The sequence below is a fragment of the Mytilus californianus genome, unplaced genomic scaffold (genome assembly GCF_021869535.1).
Source record: "Mytilus californianus isolate M0D057914Y unplaced genomic scaffold, xbMytCali1.0.p SCAF_9, whole genome shotgun sequence".
Classification (NCBI taxonomy): domain Eukaryota; kingdom Metazoa; phylum Mollusca; class Bivalvia; order Mytilida; family Mytilidae; genus Mytilus; species Mytilus californianus.
The window spans coordinates 50,383,261-50,401,812 of NW_026262745.1; the positions used below are offsets into that span (position 1 = coordinate 50,383,261).

The 18,552-nt window shown below is 32.2% G+C and overlaps 1 protein-coding gene across 3 annotated transcripts in view; it reads left to right on the top strand.

Annotated features, from left to right (window-relative positions):
* LOC127714841 (uncharacterized) overlaps positions 1-18,552 on the top strand; it is a 64,747-nt gene that overhangs the window by 8,134 nt on the left and 38,061 nt on the right. The window contains exon 1 of one of the 3 annotated variants that reach the window (XM_052220876.1): positions 4,060-4,165. The exons of 1 other annotated variant lie outside the window; for it this stretch is intronic. In XM_052220876.1, the coding sequence (XP_052076836.1) occupies positions 4,102-4,165 (64 nt within the window). In that variant the 5' untranslated portion in view covers positions 4,060-4,101. Of the gene's footprint in view, positions 1-4,059; positions 4,166-15,626; positions 15,738-18,552 lie in introns of those variants that run through there. One more of the 3 variants, XM_052220877.1, reaches the window with a different exon arrangement.

Consider the following 18,552-nt stretch of genomic DNA (forward strand, 5'->3'; position numbering starts at 1 on the left):
TACGTGTTAATGTTATCTACGTTCAGTAGAAGTAGACATCATCAGTTTACTTGAATTTATAATTCCAAATTTAAATATCTGTGCATAGGCATGTTTTCTGACATCTTTATCAGCTAGTACAACCAGATAGCTTTTCTTATTTTGTTTCCAGTCTTGACATTGTTTCAATAGACTATTTTGTATAAATGTACCTGAAATAATCAACAAGATTAACAAGAAGAATGAGACTCAATGTTTGAAACAGACGATAGTGGACGATATTTCAATTCCTTTCTCAGAAAATTAAAATTGATTCGACTAAATTGCATGCAGTTTCACTAAAAACTCATTACTCAATCTATCATTATGTCCGTTGATCAACAATCCTTATCATAGATTCACAGAGGTTCTCTATAGATGAATATGGATGAGAAAAGTAAAAAAATTGTAAAGTAAAGAATCAAAAGTATAAGTGAAAGGATATAAAACACAACAAAAAAAAGAAAGAAACAACAATAAAACAAGACAAACCAATAATAAAAAGTACAAAAAAGACCAAACATTCTACATAAAAATTCGAGCAACATGAATCCCAGGTTTGATGATCATGATAAGGTATACGGTTCCTGTGCATCCCGCTCGACAGCAGTGACATTCCGATTATAATCAGCATTTTGGAATAGTAGTTCACGGGGGAAAATGTTAACCTAGTGAGAAATGTTTATTTTAGACGTACACTTGTAACGTTTTACAGTTTCAAAAGCAGGTTACAGTTTAAACATTGTGTCCGCTATAACTTGTCAAATGATTAATTCAGTATTTGATATTAGGAAAGACATCAATCATTGAAACATCTTAACATGGTTAATATAAGATGTTGGCTATAGTGAAATACGACTTTTCCCTGAAATTGCGTCTTTTATTAAAAGTTTGTCCGGTTAAGAGAACAGTTGTTATAATACAATTTGATTCCGTCAAATTATCTGAACTGTACAATGAAACACATATATACCTAGCTGTTTAATGTTGTTTGTAGTAGCAGCACGATATGTGCTTACCAATGACGTTTATACATTTCACTTTGTACAACGCACACGTGAGAATCTTCTCTAATAGCAATATCAACAACAAAGTATAATATTATTTCAAAAACCTTCTAGCATGGTAACGAGGACAGTATCACCGATATTATATGTCTCAGTTTCTACGGTAGTCATCACGTTTGAACTGTCTTAAAAGTTTTATATTTATGCTAGTCCCTCAATTTATTATAGACAATTTCAGACTGCCATAGTCAAAGGAGTAAGTCCAGTAAGACCCCTTTTTGGCCCCTAAATAAAGCAGTTAACAGAATTGTTAAAATGTAAACTTTTAGTTATTTATTGGAAAGTAGAATGCTTCTGGTACATAAATATGGGCTGTTTTTTGACAATACAATGCACATATATCGGAAACTAGCATCATTTAGTCATGCTAAGTAACTGAAATCTTCACAATTTTAGCATTTTAGTTAAATTTTAGACGGTTTCCGTCTTAAATGAAAGTGGCCGCATTTGTGTTCATTCTTAATATTAAAAAGTAAGTTGTATTTCATGATAATACATAACATATATAAAGGTTGAGGATGAACACGGATGCGGCCATTTTTATTTTTGGCAAAAACCATCTGAAAAGTGAAATTTTTTGGCATATTTGATACATTTTTCATATTTAAGCTTGAACCGGAGCGTTTTTAATGAGTAAATCTGTTAAAATCTTTCACATAAACTAATAGAATCAACCAAAATAGACACTTAAGTGTTTAAAAAGTGTCGAAAATCTTTCGTCAGATGAACCTGAAATTTGAGGCCAAAATCGGCCCTTACCGGACCTACTCCTTTGATTAATTCATTGATTTTTGTTTGCTAAACGTCCAGTGGCAAACATTCAATGCATATTCAGGACGATAGTAATATTGGAACATCGGCAAACCACTGTTGTCTAGTTATTTTGGTGTCAAATTTCAACCAGATTGGTGTAAACCTTCATGTCTTTTTATCAAAATTTAAGAAAAAAAGTGGGAAAATATTTAAAGATGAAGATGGTACCGGTACAAACTATCGTAATTGTCGTCATTGTTCTTAAACATGTATAACATTCGTTCTACGCATCCCTGTTCTGACGTAATGCAATTTGTAGCATGAATGGTATTTTTTCCTTTGATCTTTGAGTGAGTTAACTTCTGTTATTTTTAGAGGAGTTCGTTAACTGAACGAATTTTTAGTTATTGCATTCTCCAGTCCCGCCGTGTGTCGCTTGTCATAGTAAAAGTAAAGAATTAGAGGAGCTGAGACCAGTGCTCTAACTTCCATCTCAGAGGTTATTTCGTTGCCTTGTTCCGCCTCCTTTGCCTAGTAAACAATGAAATCAATGAGCATAAAATGTCTTGACGAATTTAAACAAAATGCAGACACAACAATAGATAAAAAAACAAAAAATCGGAAAAAAGGGGAGGGGGTTTACCTTAACATCAGCCAACTTGTTAACCTAACCCTTAATTAAAAATGGTTCCCTATACTTGAAACAAATAAATGCTCGAGGAGAGCTACAACAAAGGAATAACGTGGTCTATAAACGAAGAGATGATCAAATCTTCCAAATTGTCACTGGATTTTTAGTCGCCTTATTTCCTCCACTTTTAAACGGTATATCTAGATCTCCACGTGAATTCAGCATGATTAAAATATTTATCTCTGGACCTTACGCAATCAGCCCATCTATTTATAGATCGTTTTCATGGTGTAGGGAAAGGCAAAATACCTTTACAATAAGTGTCCTTCTTCAACTCTTCTAATACTACACGTCCTATGGTTTTGTAAGCAGTCAGCATGGTATACATCTAACAAGATTTGGCATCTTTCCCCTCAAGAAATTTCGCCAGCGGGGCGAAGGGGGGTTCAATAACACGTAAATCGCTCTCTGGTCTTTAAACCTTGATGAACGTATCACTGCAACAATTTATGTACATGTACATCTATCATTAAATCAAATCCTTCTAAACAATTCAATCCATGAGTCCATTTCCTGAAAATAAGAGGCGTTTTGTCGTAGAAAGCACCACTATTTGATTGACATATTTAATTCATGAAAAGTGCAGTTAAATTTAACCTTCGAAATGTGTCATCGCCCATTAATGTTACAAATCATATGTAGCCACGCCTTACTCGTTAACATATTTAATCCAATAAAAGCTACGCTTTTCGTGAATTAGATACATTTATTCGTAAAAGGCGTGCTATACATACCTTGTAATTAATGACAAGTCATTGAATGTTTAACAAGTATTTAAATAAAAATCCTAGTGGAAAAAAAGTAAAAATTATTTACTCTTTGAGCTGTCTCCTAATGGTTTTTTCAGCATTTTACTTGTTGATTCGTTAATTTCTTTGAATTATGAATTGCTCATGAGGACCATCTAAGAAAAGTTTATATTCTTATTTAGTGTTTAGCTGAAAAAGTTCAAATTTGAAACAGGAAACAGATATGTTGGTAAATTGAAAGTTGCTTATTTTGTCTTATTGTTGTCATTTGATATAATTTAAGTTTTTGGTTGGGTTCGTTTTATCAAACATTTAATAATTCCTCAAAGTTTTGCTTGATTTCTCCATTTTGCAATTGTAGATTTTGGCCGTTTTCAGTAACATTAACGGCACCAATTGTTCTGCACCAGTTGCGCATTTCGATAATAACTGTATCTGCAGTGATGCTCTAGGTCAAAAGTCTACAGCTTATTAAAAATTAATGATTTCCGATTGCCCTTCTTTTGTTTCTTCCAATATTTTGTAGACAACTTTTCGAACACAGGATTAAATTGCAGTACCACGTAATACTGAACACTTCAGTGTGTCAACAATGAATAATTTATGTTCAGACATTTATTTCTACAGCACTGTTTATGTAATAAAAGCTCAAATTGATTTGTTAGCCAGTTGAAAAATTCGAATTTGAAGACAACAGATTTTTATTGAATTTTGAAATTAAATTGCAATAGTTATATATTTTCCAATATCCGATTCAGTTTCAAATCGGTTTGCAATACAGTGACTAGATGAGTTCCATGTATTTCGTCTGTATACTTGTTAGATGTCATCGTTGATGAGACCCTTGGTTATTTTTATGTACCATCATGTAATAGATTCACAGCCAAGTAAGTAAATTGATTGAATTATTTTTCTCCTTTCTGCTGTGATTTATCTTATTAATGATCCCTTTTTACTGTATCAAATAACATACAATTATTTTCATCATTTTGAGCTTTAACGTTTGCTTTCTGATCGTTATTTGGTTTTTATTAAATATAGAAAATGATATCAAAATTACTAATAAATGTGCATGTCTTGGAACAGTAGATATTATGTTTGCTCTAACATACTTCGTTTTTATTGTTGTTTTGTAGACTACACGAAAGCTTTTGACATTGTTCAAAGATATATCTTCTGGTATTTACTATAAAGTTTTGGTATTCAACGGTAATTTTTTACTGGTTATCAAAGCAATGTATCATTATGTCAGTACTTGTGTAGGTGTTGATGGGTATAATATTGATTATTTTACTAATAATGTAGGTTTAATGCAAGGTGATGTATTATTCCCCATATCTTTTCAATGTATTTCAACGACTGTGAAATGGTTTTATAAATAGTGACTCTATTCCTTATGAGGTAAAGGAACTGAATTTATTTTTACCAATGGACGCTGACGATACTGTTATTTTTTTTAGAAAATTGATGTTTTCAGAAAGGATGGAAAATACATGAACATGAAAAATGATATTAGAAAAACTAGGAAATAGAAGTTGTAGATAAATTTTAGTTGCAAGTATAATCTGTTACAGCGGAAACTCCCAAAACAGGGCAGAAAAAGCAGTTGTTGCCTTAAGGAGAAATAAAAAAGATATATTTTGAATTTTGTAACTTAACTTTCACTTTTTGATACTTATAGTCTTAATGTACTTTGTTATGGCTGCAAAATACGAGGTGATTATAAAACAACAGCTATAGAGAGCTGAGGATACATTTGGGCTATTGTAAACATATTATAAAAGTAAAAAGCACAACTAGTAATGTAATAGTGTATATTGAGCTAGGTAGATTGCCATTATTGCACAACAGAAAATGTAGAATTCTTAAATACGGGTTTAAGCTGATATGTACCACAAACTGTAATTTGCAAAACTGTCACTGTTTTTATAGAGATTCACTTGTTGTCGAGTATCGAGTTGCGAGTTACAAGAGTTACGAAAGTCGAGTTGCGAGTTACGAAAGTCGAGTTGCGACTTACGAAAGTCGAGTTGCGAGTTAGGAAAGTGGAGTTGCGAGTTAAACATCGAGTTGCGAGTTACAAAAGTGGAGTTGCGAGTTACAAAAGTCGAGTTGCGAGTTACGAAAGTCGAGTTGTATTATGTATTCTTTGGCAGTGACACTCAAAATTGTGGACCTTTAAGTCATATATGTCTACATTGTATTGAGGTGTAGGGGAAAGGTTGAGCGCTCATAAAACTTGTTTTACCCCGTCGCATTTTTGCGTCTGTCCTACATATACGACCGTTTATATATATAATTCTTAAGAAATTAGAGAAACATAATATTTTTGAAACTCGCAACTCGACCTTCGTAACTCGCAATTCGACCTTCGTAACTCGCAACTCGACTTTCGTAACTCGCAACTCGACTTTCGTTACTCGCACCTTGACTTTAATAACTCGCAACTCGACCTTCGCAACTCGTAACTCGAAGTTCGTAACTCGCAACTCGACTTTCGTCACTCGCAACTCGACTTTCGTCACTCGCAACTCGACTTTCTTAACTCACAACGCGGCCTTTTCAACTCACAACTCGACGATAAGAAACCCTTGTTTTCTATGACGATTTACAAAAATGTCTAAATAATAAGACGAATTGGTTGTATTTTTATTGAAAATGAGCTGCTTAGTATAGGTTTAGGTGATATTTGGATAAATAAAGGTTATTTTATAGATAGTAAGTTCTATAGTGTTTTATAGATTACTTGATAATTAAACAGCGCCTGTTTGATTGTCTGAAACAAGATGTTGACAGCCAACTGAGTAACTTAGTTACAAATTATAAATATATGGTTCAACATTTTTGTTTACAATATTACTTTTGTAAACCAATACCAGTTATTTATAAGACATGTATTAATAAAATATGACATAGTTTAGCTATAGAATGTGGACATTACACTGTAATTTCTAGAAGTAATAGATTCTGTAGTTTGTGTAAGGATGATATTGCGGATGAGATATATTTCATTTAAAAATTTCCTACTTATCAAGGTCTGAGATCTTATTTTATTAAACCTTATTATTGGCGAAAACCTTCTATGTATAAATATAAACAATTAATGAGTACGAATAATCTTAAAGTGCTACTAGAACACACCCGCGACATGGCGGGTTCGTGACTGAATTAAGGTACCTATGCCTTATTTTTAGCCTGGTTTATAGTATTCCTAATGTCATTTGATGATTGTGAGGTACACAGTTATCTATGGTTTCAAAATCTGTTCGAATCCGTCCTGGTTTTCTTACTACAGTAAACTTACTATAAACTAAATTATTTTTTTAAACTAATTAACCAAAATCAATAGTGGTATTGAGGTGGAAGAAAACAGACTTGTAAAATAGTGTACTATAGTGGAACATAGATATAAAACAACTACTGGAAGATTTCGAGGTTCACTTGATAGAGGAGGAATTTACAGAAGGTAACAGTTAACAAATGGGAAACAATAAAAAAAAAAGAGAATAAATTAGAAAATATAATTCATTATATACATGAAAGCATTTATCACATTTATAATTTAATCTTTCATTAAAAAGCATTTGTCTAATCAATACCAAATTGTATATGATTGTCATATTTGAATAAGTTCACTGTATTTCCTTTGTGTATTCTCGATCATCCAGATGATTACAAAAATAATAAACTCTAGTTTCCAAACGGTTATCGTCTGATTAACCGTAAATGCCTCTTTATTCTGTATTAACGATTTTCCAGTTAAAAGATTTGCATTTGCAGTTTAAGGCATGTGTTCGTATCAAATACAGTTAATATATTGTACAATACCATTTATTCAATCATTTGATTTCTTGTCCGCGTTTGGCTCTAAGTGTGGTCATGTCTGCTCTTAAGATGATTTTGTTAGTTCCTATTTGGTTATAAAGCTCTTCAACTGTTTTGGTTCTTATACAGCCTTGTTTTTCAAATATTCGGATTTGAGCGTTCCTGATAAAAGTTAATCAAGAAAAGTTCTTTGGACGCATGACATTAAATATATAACGTGTTGTTTGCACGTTTTACAGCACTGGGTCGATACCTCTGAAGGTGGACTATCAGGCTCCGAGGGTTTCATCAGCTAAGTATTCAGTACTTCGGTACTGATATGATGTTTAACAAACCTTTCGTGAAAATTTTCCATTTATAAATTTTGAAATTATAAAGAAACTTAGATTTCAATTCCTTCATGCAAAGTTAACCTTAAGTATATTTGGCTTTTACGTTAGGTTATTTTTGCTTTTTGTGTGTATGTTTTTTTTTTGTTTTTTTTGTTGTTGTGCATTTACTGATTTTGTGTCATGGATAGATACCCTATATCCTTTGTTTTTCTTTTATATAGTTTTTCAACTGTTTAGGTTTTTATTTATCTGCGTCTTTACAATATTAGGCTATGAGAGTTCCTGATGAAGGTAATTCCAGAAAAGCGCTTCAGACGCATGCAATTTATGAAGTGTTTTTTTCTATTCTTACATAGCTTGATCTACTAGGTCCCCCCACAAAACAAAACCAACAAAATCAATTTTAAAATGTTGACATTGATAGTCCACCTTCAGAGGTATCGACCCAGTGCTGTAAAATAAAACAAAACAAAACGACAAACAACAACAGCAAAACAAAAGATCTCTTAAACTATATGTTCCAGTTACGATACAGTTTTCACTCATAGACAAGTGTCTTTACAATTATCTAAATCTTTTTGATCAATTAGTGAAACAATTACGCAGAGTCCTCCGAATTTGTTACGTCAGAAAACCGTTGACAAGAATTTTGACCTTGGACAGGGACATCAACATTTCGGAATTGAGAGCCTACAAACGTATTGTAATGAGAAATACTGTACAAGCAGTGTCATCGCTTGCTGATTCGTGGACATTCTAAACAAATTTACGAAAATGTCTTCAAGCAAAAACATATGAATTTTGAACCAATGTCAACATTTTAAAATGTTTGCACTCTGCAATACTGACTTCATATTCATGATATTCTGAATTAAGAGGAAATCTACACTTTAAACAGTGTTTCCTCTATAAAAATGAGAATAGAAATACCATTCTTATGTTCGTAGTAATTCCAATAACAACACGATGACGTAAATGTTATCAAAAATACATAAATACTAGTTAAGTGTTGATTTTCCAACAGACATTCGGATTTGCAGTGGGTACAAATTGTGCACGTCTGTTGATCTATGTCATTTAAAGCTTGTCTAAAACCCTGCATACATACAAGTAGGAAAAACATCCCCAAACATCCCGCAAAGTTTTTGATATACTGATAAAATTGATATCAGGTATCCTGACCTTAATAAGAATAAGATGCATTTTGCTATATTTTTTGTCCATTTCAACGTATTTTTATATCCATAGCCTTCAAATGCTTATGTTGAAGCGTTCCCGAGACGCACTTTGGTCGCACAAAATTTATAAACTGTAACAATCATTCACATAAATCATTTATTACATGAAATTAAGGATAAAAAATGACATAAAGGTCAGGCTAGTTTCTAAGAGGGGGTGGAAAGGTGTAAGGGATCATGGGATGAGGTGACAGGAAGCGGGAGTCAGGAGGAAGGAAAGACGGAGTCAGGGGGAAGGGAAGTGGGAGAAGGGGAGCTGAAGTGGGAATTGGGGACAGGGAAGTTGAGATTAATGACCCCATGTCCACCCCTCATCTAAGTGTTTTTCTAGGATTAGTAATGATGCAAATAAAAAAATCAAGTCGGACAAACGTAATGGTTTCAGTTTTCCCGTTGCCAAATTTAACAATGAGTAGTAATGTAACATCTGCCTATCCAATGTCGTTTACGTGTATCGTGTGAATCGACATACCTGCAAAAACTTATTCTGATTATGGCAAAATCACTAACAAAGGTTTGTTCCAATCTTAAAAAAAGTATTGGGAAGTACTACTCAAATTAGTTATATGGTCGCCATAACGAATAAGTTGATCGTTACAATATCCCAGTTTTTCAGCTGGCTAGTAAATCACAGCTTTAATCTTATTTCTTTGGTCAATATGATGTTTTAACAAATTTGTCAGATTCTGTTTTTTGTTTTATTATGAATGCAACTGTTGAATTGTTTGATGTTTTTTAAATGAATAATGCAAGACAGGAAAGTCTTACCGCCTCGACAGATTTGTTCTCAATTGGTCTGTAGTTCCTGCCATTTCGATTGATTTGGCTTAAATTTTTGTCTTTCGACTATTTGGTTCCTAACCTTTTACTGATTATCTGTTTTCTGCCGTTTGATTTTGAACTTCGTCATTGATTTTACCTTCCAACGGTTCTGATTCGAGTGCAACTGGTTAGCTTGGTGAAGACAAACAGCTCGATTGCCATGGTAAAATATAGGCCTAGTATTTTTTAATGCATTTTCTTTTCTATTCTCTACTGACATTTATAGCTGGAAACGGTAATTTATTTCAGTAAAGTACTAGTCATTTTAATAGTAAAGGGTAAACTCAAGCCTAGTGTTTAATGAGATATTTGTTGTCTTCCATTTTTCATAATACATGACTTTTATTGCCCTTTAAATGTAACCCATTTTCACTGTAGATTGAATACTATGATGAATCTCAATAACATCATTTGCATGATTGCTTGATCGATTGTTGCGTGCTTAACGTCTTACTGCACTAATAAAGTGTACACTTCCCTGAAGCAATCTATGTAGGAAAACAACCGGAAGTGAAATAATAATAATAAATGTCTAATCATAATGATGAAAATAAGTATTGTATTTGACTTTAAAATATTGCAAACGATTTAGTATGGTATATTTATGAAAAACCTATTACTTTTTCATTAATTTGATTATCTTAAATCGTATGCAAGGGGGAGTAGAGATAAGTATCAAAATATATTTTATCAGACCATATTCTTTTACAGAATTATAAGGAAAAAAAGACGTTAAGAAAAAAAAAATGAAAGAAAGTATCTCATGTTTCAACGACGAATTCGAATATTTCTTAATCTGATATTAAGTGTTATTATTTTCAATAAAACAATAACCCTATTTTTGAAAAGCTTATTAACCATGCTATGCATTTTTCAAATCAAGGAAAGTGAGAAAAATAAGTATTCAGTCACAGCTACAGCTGCCACAGACTTTCAATTTAGAACAGTTAATCCTTTTCTGTCCTCACACAACCTAATGCAACGATATTTCATTCCATCTGATGAAATGACCATCATAGATGATTCACAGCTCTTTAATCAAAACTTTAAAATTTATTCCATATTAAGGTTTGGAGAAGAAAAAAAAAACAATAGAACAGAATAAATGTCTATTTTGTCTTCGAATGTGTGAATATGTCCTAAATTGGTCAACAAATATTTCGGCTTTGCCGCGGGATTTTAATGTTAAGCAAATATGACATGTATATATATTTCAGATTAATTCAAATTTCAGGAAAACAGATATTTATAATAATAGCAAGCAATTTGTTGTTACTAGTTCATCTGTAGTCAGTGGTGCGGTATTGGCATGATTTGTAACATACCTTCTCTCAAAATATTCGCACGAAATTTATAATTTTTATTTTCATTTTAATAATAATCTCATCAAGTTAATGTTTTTTTTTAATTTCACTTGCATATGTATCATAATTTTCTGGTACACATAAAAATTGTTTTAGTTGAGGATATATACAGGATTAATGGACAAAACAATTATTTTCTGCCAAATGGAAAACTATTACGACAAAAAATATACACGACTGACTGAACAAACTCGAATTGATCACTGAATTATTTATTTGAAATATACAGGCATTGATGAATCATTTCTTGTTAAGAAAATCGATATAATTATTAGAATTCTACGTAAAAGTTAATAAATACGGGTTGGCAAGCCACTCGCTCTAAATTTCATAGTATATACTTTTTCATACTGTCCAATTTTTAGAACATACTCACCCCTTCTCGTCCAATGGAAAATCAGATTTCTATTTTACATAGTACATGGCTTTCCATGCACTATGTTTTTTAGTTTTTTTTTGTGTACAAAGTAATTGCATGGATGATAAATTATCTCAATCATAAATTAGCGTATTAAATATAGTTGAAAATGATTTAACCAAATTCTCAGAAAGTCCATTTCAATGAATAGGAATGTTTTGCTCCATTCTGAGGATTTCAATATTTTATAGGGTACCAATTTACGTTGATTATATAAACAAACTAAAATCGGATTCTTCGAATCTATCATACAGCCTTATTAGTTGAACCTTTAAATTCGTGCTTCATCTATTCCAACGATATCTACGACATTAGTACCCTATGAATAATTAAGTATTCACAGTAAGATTATAATATGAGGTGGTGTAGAGTAGAGTATACATACCAAATAGACCAACGAAGACAAACTGGCCTTTATAAGAACGTAGCCAATCAAAAACTTTAAAACACTTGTTAAACACTCCTGAAATAGGTCATATCGGCATTGACATACGATTTATAACAATATTGATAATGAGTTTGAGCTCCCTAATGGTTGTAAATGAAAAAGGCAGACGCAGAGATATAAAACAATTCTTTTGTACTTTAGAGAGCCATATCATATTGTTAACCTTGTAGGTTTATGTAGCACATTTCAAATCATTCTTTGATTTTACGGGTTAAAGTTATCTACGTTCAATAGAAGTAGACATCATCAGTTTACTTGAATTTATAATTCCAAATTTAAATATCTGTGCATAGGCATGTTTTCTGACATCTTTATCAGCTGGTACAACCATATAGCTTTTCTTATTTTGTTTCCAGTCTTGATATTGTTTTAATAGACTGTTTTGTATAAATGTACCTGAAATAATCAACAAGATTAACAAAAAGAATGAGACTCAATGTTTGAAACAGACGATAGTGGACGAAATTTCAATTCCTTTCTCAGAAATTTAAAATTGATTCGACTAAATTGCATGCAGTTTTACTAAAAACTCATTACTCAATCTATCATTATGTCCGTTGATCAACAATCCTTGATATTGTTTTAATAGACTGTTTTGTATAAATGTACCTGAAATAATCAACAAGATTAACAAAAAGAATGAGACTCAATGTTTGAAACAGACGATAGTGGACGAAATTTCAATTCCTTTCTCAGAAAATTAAAATTGATTCGACTAAATTGCATGCAGTTTTACTAAAAACTCATTACTCAATCTATCATTATGTCCATTGATCAACAATCCTTATCACACAGTTCTCTATAGATGAATATGGATGAGAAAAGTAAAAAAGTTTTAAAGTAAAGAATCAAAAGTATAAGGGAAAGGATATAAAACACAACAAAAAAAAAACAACAATAAAACAAGACAAACCAATAATAAAAAGTACAAAAAAGACCAAACATTTCACATAAAAATTCGAGCAACATGAATCCCAGGTTTGATGATCATGATAAGGTATACGGTTCCTGTGCATCCCGCTCGTTAGAAGTGACATTCCGATGATAATCAGCATTTTGGAATAGTAGTTCACGGGGAAAAATGTTAACCTAGTGAGAAATGTTTATTTTAGACGTACACTTGTAACGTTTTACAGTTTCAAAAGCAGGTTACAGTTTAAACATTGTGTCCGCTATAACTTGTCAAATGATTAATTCAGTATTTGATATTAGGAAAGACATCAATCATTGGAACATCTTAACATGGTTGATATAAGATGTTGGCTATAGTGAAATACGACTTTTCCCTGAAATTGCGTCTTTTATTAAAAGTTTGTCCGGTTAAGAGAACAGTTGTTATAATACAATTTGAATCCGTCAAATTATCTGAACTGTACAATGAAACACATATATATCTAAATGTTTAATGCTGTTTGTAGTAGCAGCACGATATGTGCTTACCAATGACGTTTATACATTTCACTTTGTACAACGCACACGTGAGAATCTTCTCTAATAGCAATATCAACAACAAAGTATAACATTATTTCAAAAACCTTCTAGCATGGTAACGAGGACAGTAGCACCGATATTATCTGTCTCAGTTTCTACGGTAGTCATCACGTTTGAACTGTCTTTTATATTTATGCTTGTCCCTCAAATTATTATAGACAATTTCAGACTGCCATAGTCAAATTCGATTAATTGATTGATTTTTGTTTGCTAAACGTCCAGTGGCAAATATTCAATGCATATTCAGGACGATAGTAATATTGGAACATCGGCAAACCACTGTTGTCTACAGTTATTTTGGTGTCAAATTTCAACCAGATTGGTGTAAACCTTCATGACTTTTTATCAAAATTAAAAAAAAAAATGGGAAAATATTTAAAGATGAAGATGGTACCGGTACAAACTATCGTTATTGTCGTCATTGTTCTTAAACATGTATAACATTCGTTCTACGCATCCCTGTTCTGACCTAATGCAATTTATAACATGAATGGTATTTTTTCCTTTGATCTTCGAGTGAGTTAACTTCTGTTATTTTTAGAGGAGTTCGTTAACTGAACGAATTTTTAGTTATTGCATTCTCCAGTCCCGCCGTGAGTCGCTTACCATAGGAAAAGTAAAGAATTACAGGAGCTGAGACCAGTGCTCTAACTTCCATCTTAGAAGTTATTTCGTTGCCTTGTTCCGCCTCCTTTGCCTAGTAAACAATGAAATCAATGACCATAAAATGTCTTAACGAATTTAAACAAAATGCAGACACAACAATAGATAAAAAAACAAAAAATCGGGGAAAAGGGGAGAGGGCTAACCTTAACATCAGCCAACTTGTTAACCTAACCCTTAATTAAAAATGGTTCCCTATACTTGAAACAAATAAATGCTTGAGGAGAGCTACACCAAAGGAATAACGTGGTCTATAAACGAAGAGATGATAGTGATAAATTGTTGGTATCGTGTCAAAACAAATCTTCCAAATTGTCACTGGATTTTTAGTCGCCTTATTTTCTCCACTTTTTAACGGTATATCTAGATCTCCACGTGAATTTAGCATGATTAAAATATTTATCTCTGGACCTTACGCAATCAGCCCATCTATTTATAGATCGTTTTCATGGTGTAGGGAAAGGCAAAATACCTTTACAATAAGTGTCCTTCTTCAACTCTTCTAATACTACACGTCTTATGGTTTTGTAAGCAGGCAGCATGGTATACATCTAACAAGATTTGGCATCTTTCCCCTCAAGAAATTTCGCCAGCGGGGCGAATGGGGGTTCAATAACACGTAAATTGCTCTCTGGTCTTTAAACCTTGACGAAAGTATCACTGCAACAATTTATGTACATGTACATCTATCATTAAATCAAATCCTCCTAAACAATCCAATCCATGAGTCCATTTCATGAAAATAAAAGGCGTTTTGTCGTAGAAAGCACCACTATTTGATTGACATATTTAATTCATGAAAAGTGCAGTTAAATTTAACCTTCGAAATGTGTCATCGCCCATTAATGTTACAAATCATATGTAGCCACGCATTACTCGTTAACATATTTAATCCAATAAAAGCTACGCTTTTCGTGAATTAAATACATTTATTCGTAAAAGGCGTGCTATACATACCTTGTTATTAATGACAAGTCATTGAATGTTTAACGGGTATTTAAATAAAAATCCTAGTGGAAAAAAAGTAAAAATAAATTACTCTTTGAGCTGTCTCCTAATGGTTTTTCAGCATTTTACTTGTTGATTCGTTAATTTCTTTGTATTATGAATTGCTCATGAGGACCATCTAAGAAAAGTTTATATTCTAACTTAGTGTTTAGCTGAAAAAGTTCAAATTTGAAACAGGAAACAGATATGTTGGTAAATTGAAAGTTGCTTATTTTGTCTTATTGTTGTCATTAGATATAATTTTAGTTTTTGGTTGGGTTCGTTTTATCAAACATTTAATCATTCCTCAAAGTATTGCTTGATTTCTCCGTTTTGCAATTGTAGATTTTGGCCGTTTTCAGTAACATTAACGGCACCAATTGTTCTGCACCATTAGCGCATTTCGATAATAACTGTATCTTCAGTGATGTTCTAGTTCAAAAGTCTACAGCTTATTAAAAATTAATGATTTCCGATTGCCCTTCTTTTGTTTCTTCCAATATTTTGTAGACAACTGTTCGAACACAGGATTAAATTGAAATACCACGTAATACTGAACACTTCAGTGTGTCAACAATGAATAATATATGTTCAGACATTTATTTCTACAGCACTGTTTATGTAATAAAAGCTCAAATTGATGTGTTAGCCAGTTAAAAAATTCGAATTTGAAGACAACAGATTTTTATTGAATTTTGAAATTAAATTGCAATAGTTATATATTTTCCAATATCCGATTCAGTTTCAAATCGGTTTGTAATACAGTGACTAGATGAGTTCCATGTGTTGTGTTTGTATACTTGTTAGATGTCATCGTTGATGAGACTCTTGGTTATTTTTATGTACCATTATGTAATAGATTCACAGCCAAGTAAGTAAATTGATTGAATTATTTTTTTCTCCTTTCTGTTGTGATTTATCATATTAATGATCCCTTTTTACTGTATCAAATAACATACATTTATTTTTCATCATTTTGAACTTTAACGTTTGCTTTCTGATCGTTATTTGGTTTTCATTAAATATAGAAAATGATATCAAAATTACAAATAAATGTGCATGTCTTGGAACAGTAGATATTATGTTTGCTCTAACATCCTTCGTTTTTATTGTTGTTTTGTAGACTACACGAAAGCTTTTGACATTGTTCAAAGATATATGTTATGGTATTAACTATAAAATTTTGGTATTCAACGGTAATTTTTTACTGGTTATCAAAGCAATGTATCATAATGTCAGTACTTGTGTAGGTGTTGATGGGTATAATATTGATTATTTTACTAATAATGTAGGTTTAATGCAAGGTGATGTATTATTCCCCATATCTTTTCAATGTATTTCAACGACTGTGAAATGGTTTTATAAATAGTGACTCTATTCCTTATGAGGTAAAGGAACTGAATTTATTTTTACCAATGGACGCTGACCATACTGTTATTTTTTTTAGAAAATTGATGTTTTCAGAAAGGGTGGAAAATACATGAACATGAAAAATGATATTAGAAAAAATAGGAAATAGAAGTTGTAGATAAATTTTAATTGCAAGTATAATCTGTTACAGCGGAAACTCCCAAAACAGGGCAGAAAAAGCAGTTTTTGCCTGAAGGAGAAATAAAAAAGATATTTTTTTAATTTTGCAACTTAACTTTTACTTTTTGATACTTATACTCTTAATGTACTTTGTTATGGCTGCAAAATACGAGGTGATTTTAAAACAACAGCTATAGAGAGGATACATTTGGGCTATTGTAAACATATTATAAAAGAAAAAAAGCACAACTAGTAATGTAATAGTGTATATTGAGCTAGGTAGATTGCCATTATTGCACAACAGAAAATGTAGAATTTTTAAATACGGGTTTAAGCTGATATGTACCACAAACTGTAATTTGAAAAACTGTCACTGTTTTTATAGAGATTCACTTGTTGTCGAGTATCAAGTTGCGAGTTACAAGAGCTACGAAAGTCGAGTTGCGAGTTACGAAAGTCGAGTTGCGAGTAAGGAAAGTGGAGTTGCGAGTTAAACGTCGAGTTGCGAGTTACAAAAGTGGAGTTGCGAGTTACAAAAGCCGAGTTGCGAGTTACGAAAGTCGAGTTGTATTATGTATTCTTTGGCAGTGACACTCAAAATTGTGGACGTTTAATTCATATATGTCTACATTGGATTGAGGTGTAGGGGAAAGGTTGAGCGCTCATAAAACTTGTTTTACCCCGTCGCATTTTTGCGTCTGTCCTAAGTCAGAAACCTCTAACCTTTGTTGGTCTTGTAAATTTTTTAAAAATCAGAAGACACGACCGTCTACATATACGACCGTTTATATATATAATTCTTAAGAAATTAGAGAAACATAATATTTTTGTAACTCGCAACTCGACCTTCGTAACTCGCAACTCGACCTTCGTAACTCGCAACTCGACTTTCGTAAGGCGCAACTCGACTTTCGTTACTCGCACCTCGACTTTAATAACTCGCAAGTCGACCTTCGCAACCCGCAAATCGACGTTAGTAACTCGCAACTCGACTTTCGTCACTCGCAACTCGACTTTCTTAACTCGCAACTCGACTTTCTTAACTCACAACGCGGCCTTTTCAACTCACAACTCGACGATAAGAAACCCTTGTTTTTATGACGATTTACAAAAATGTCTAAATAATAAGACGAATTGGTTGTATTTTTATTGAAAATGAGCTGCTTAGTATAGGTTTAGGTGATATTTGGATAAATAAAGGTTATTTTATAGATAGTAAGTTCTCTAGTGTTTTATAGATTACTTGATAATTAAACAGCGCCTGTTTGATTGTCTGAAACAAGGTTTTGACAGCGAACTGAGTAATTTAGTTATAAATTATAAATATATGGTTCAAAATGTTACTTTTGTAAACCAATAGCAGTTATTAAAAAGACATGTTTTACCAAAACAGAACTTATTTTAGCTTTGGATGTGGACATTACATTGCAATTTCTAGAAGTAATAGATTCTGTAATTTGTGTAAGGCTGACATTGCGGATGAGATATATTTCATTTAAAAATTTCCTACTTATCAAGGTCTGAGATCTTATTTTATTAAACCTTATTATTGGCGAAAACCTTCTATGTATAAATATAAACAATTAATGAGTACGAATAATCTAAAAAAGCTACTAGAACACACCCGCAACATGGTGGGTTCATGGCTGAATTAAGGTACCTATGCCTTATTTTTAGCCTCGTTTTTAGTATTCGTATTGTCATCATTGTTATGATGATTGTAAGGTGCACATTTGTCTATGGTTTCAAAATCTGTTTGAACCCGTTCTAGTTTTCTTATTACAGTAAACTTACTATAAACTAAATTAAATTTTTTAACTAATTCACCAAAATTAATAGTGATATTGATGTGGAAGAAAACAGACATGTTTAATAGTGTACTATAGTGTAAAATAGATATAAAACAACTACCGGAAGAATTCCAGTTTCTCCTGGTAGAGGAGGAATTTCCAGAAGGTAACAGGTAACTACCGGAAACTACATGTGATATATACTATTGGAACGGTATCGGATTCGACCCAGAATTTGTCATTTAGTACTAGTGGTAATACAAGTTATTGCTTTTCTAAAAAGCTTGCCCGTTTTTAGCCTATTATGTTGAAAATTGTTGTTTTGCTTTGTATTTTCATCCCTTCAAAATATTGCTCTGCATATAA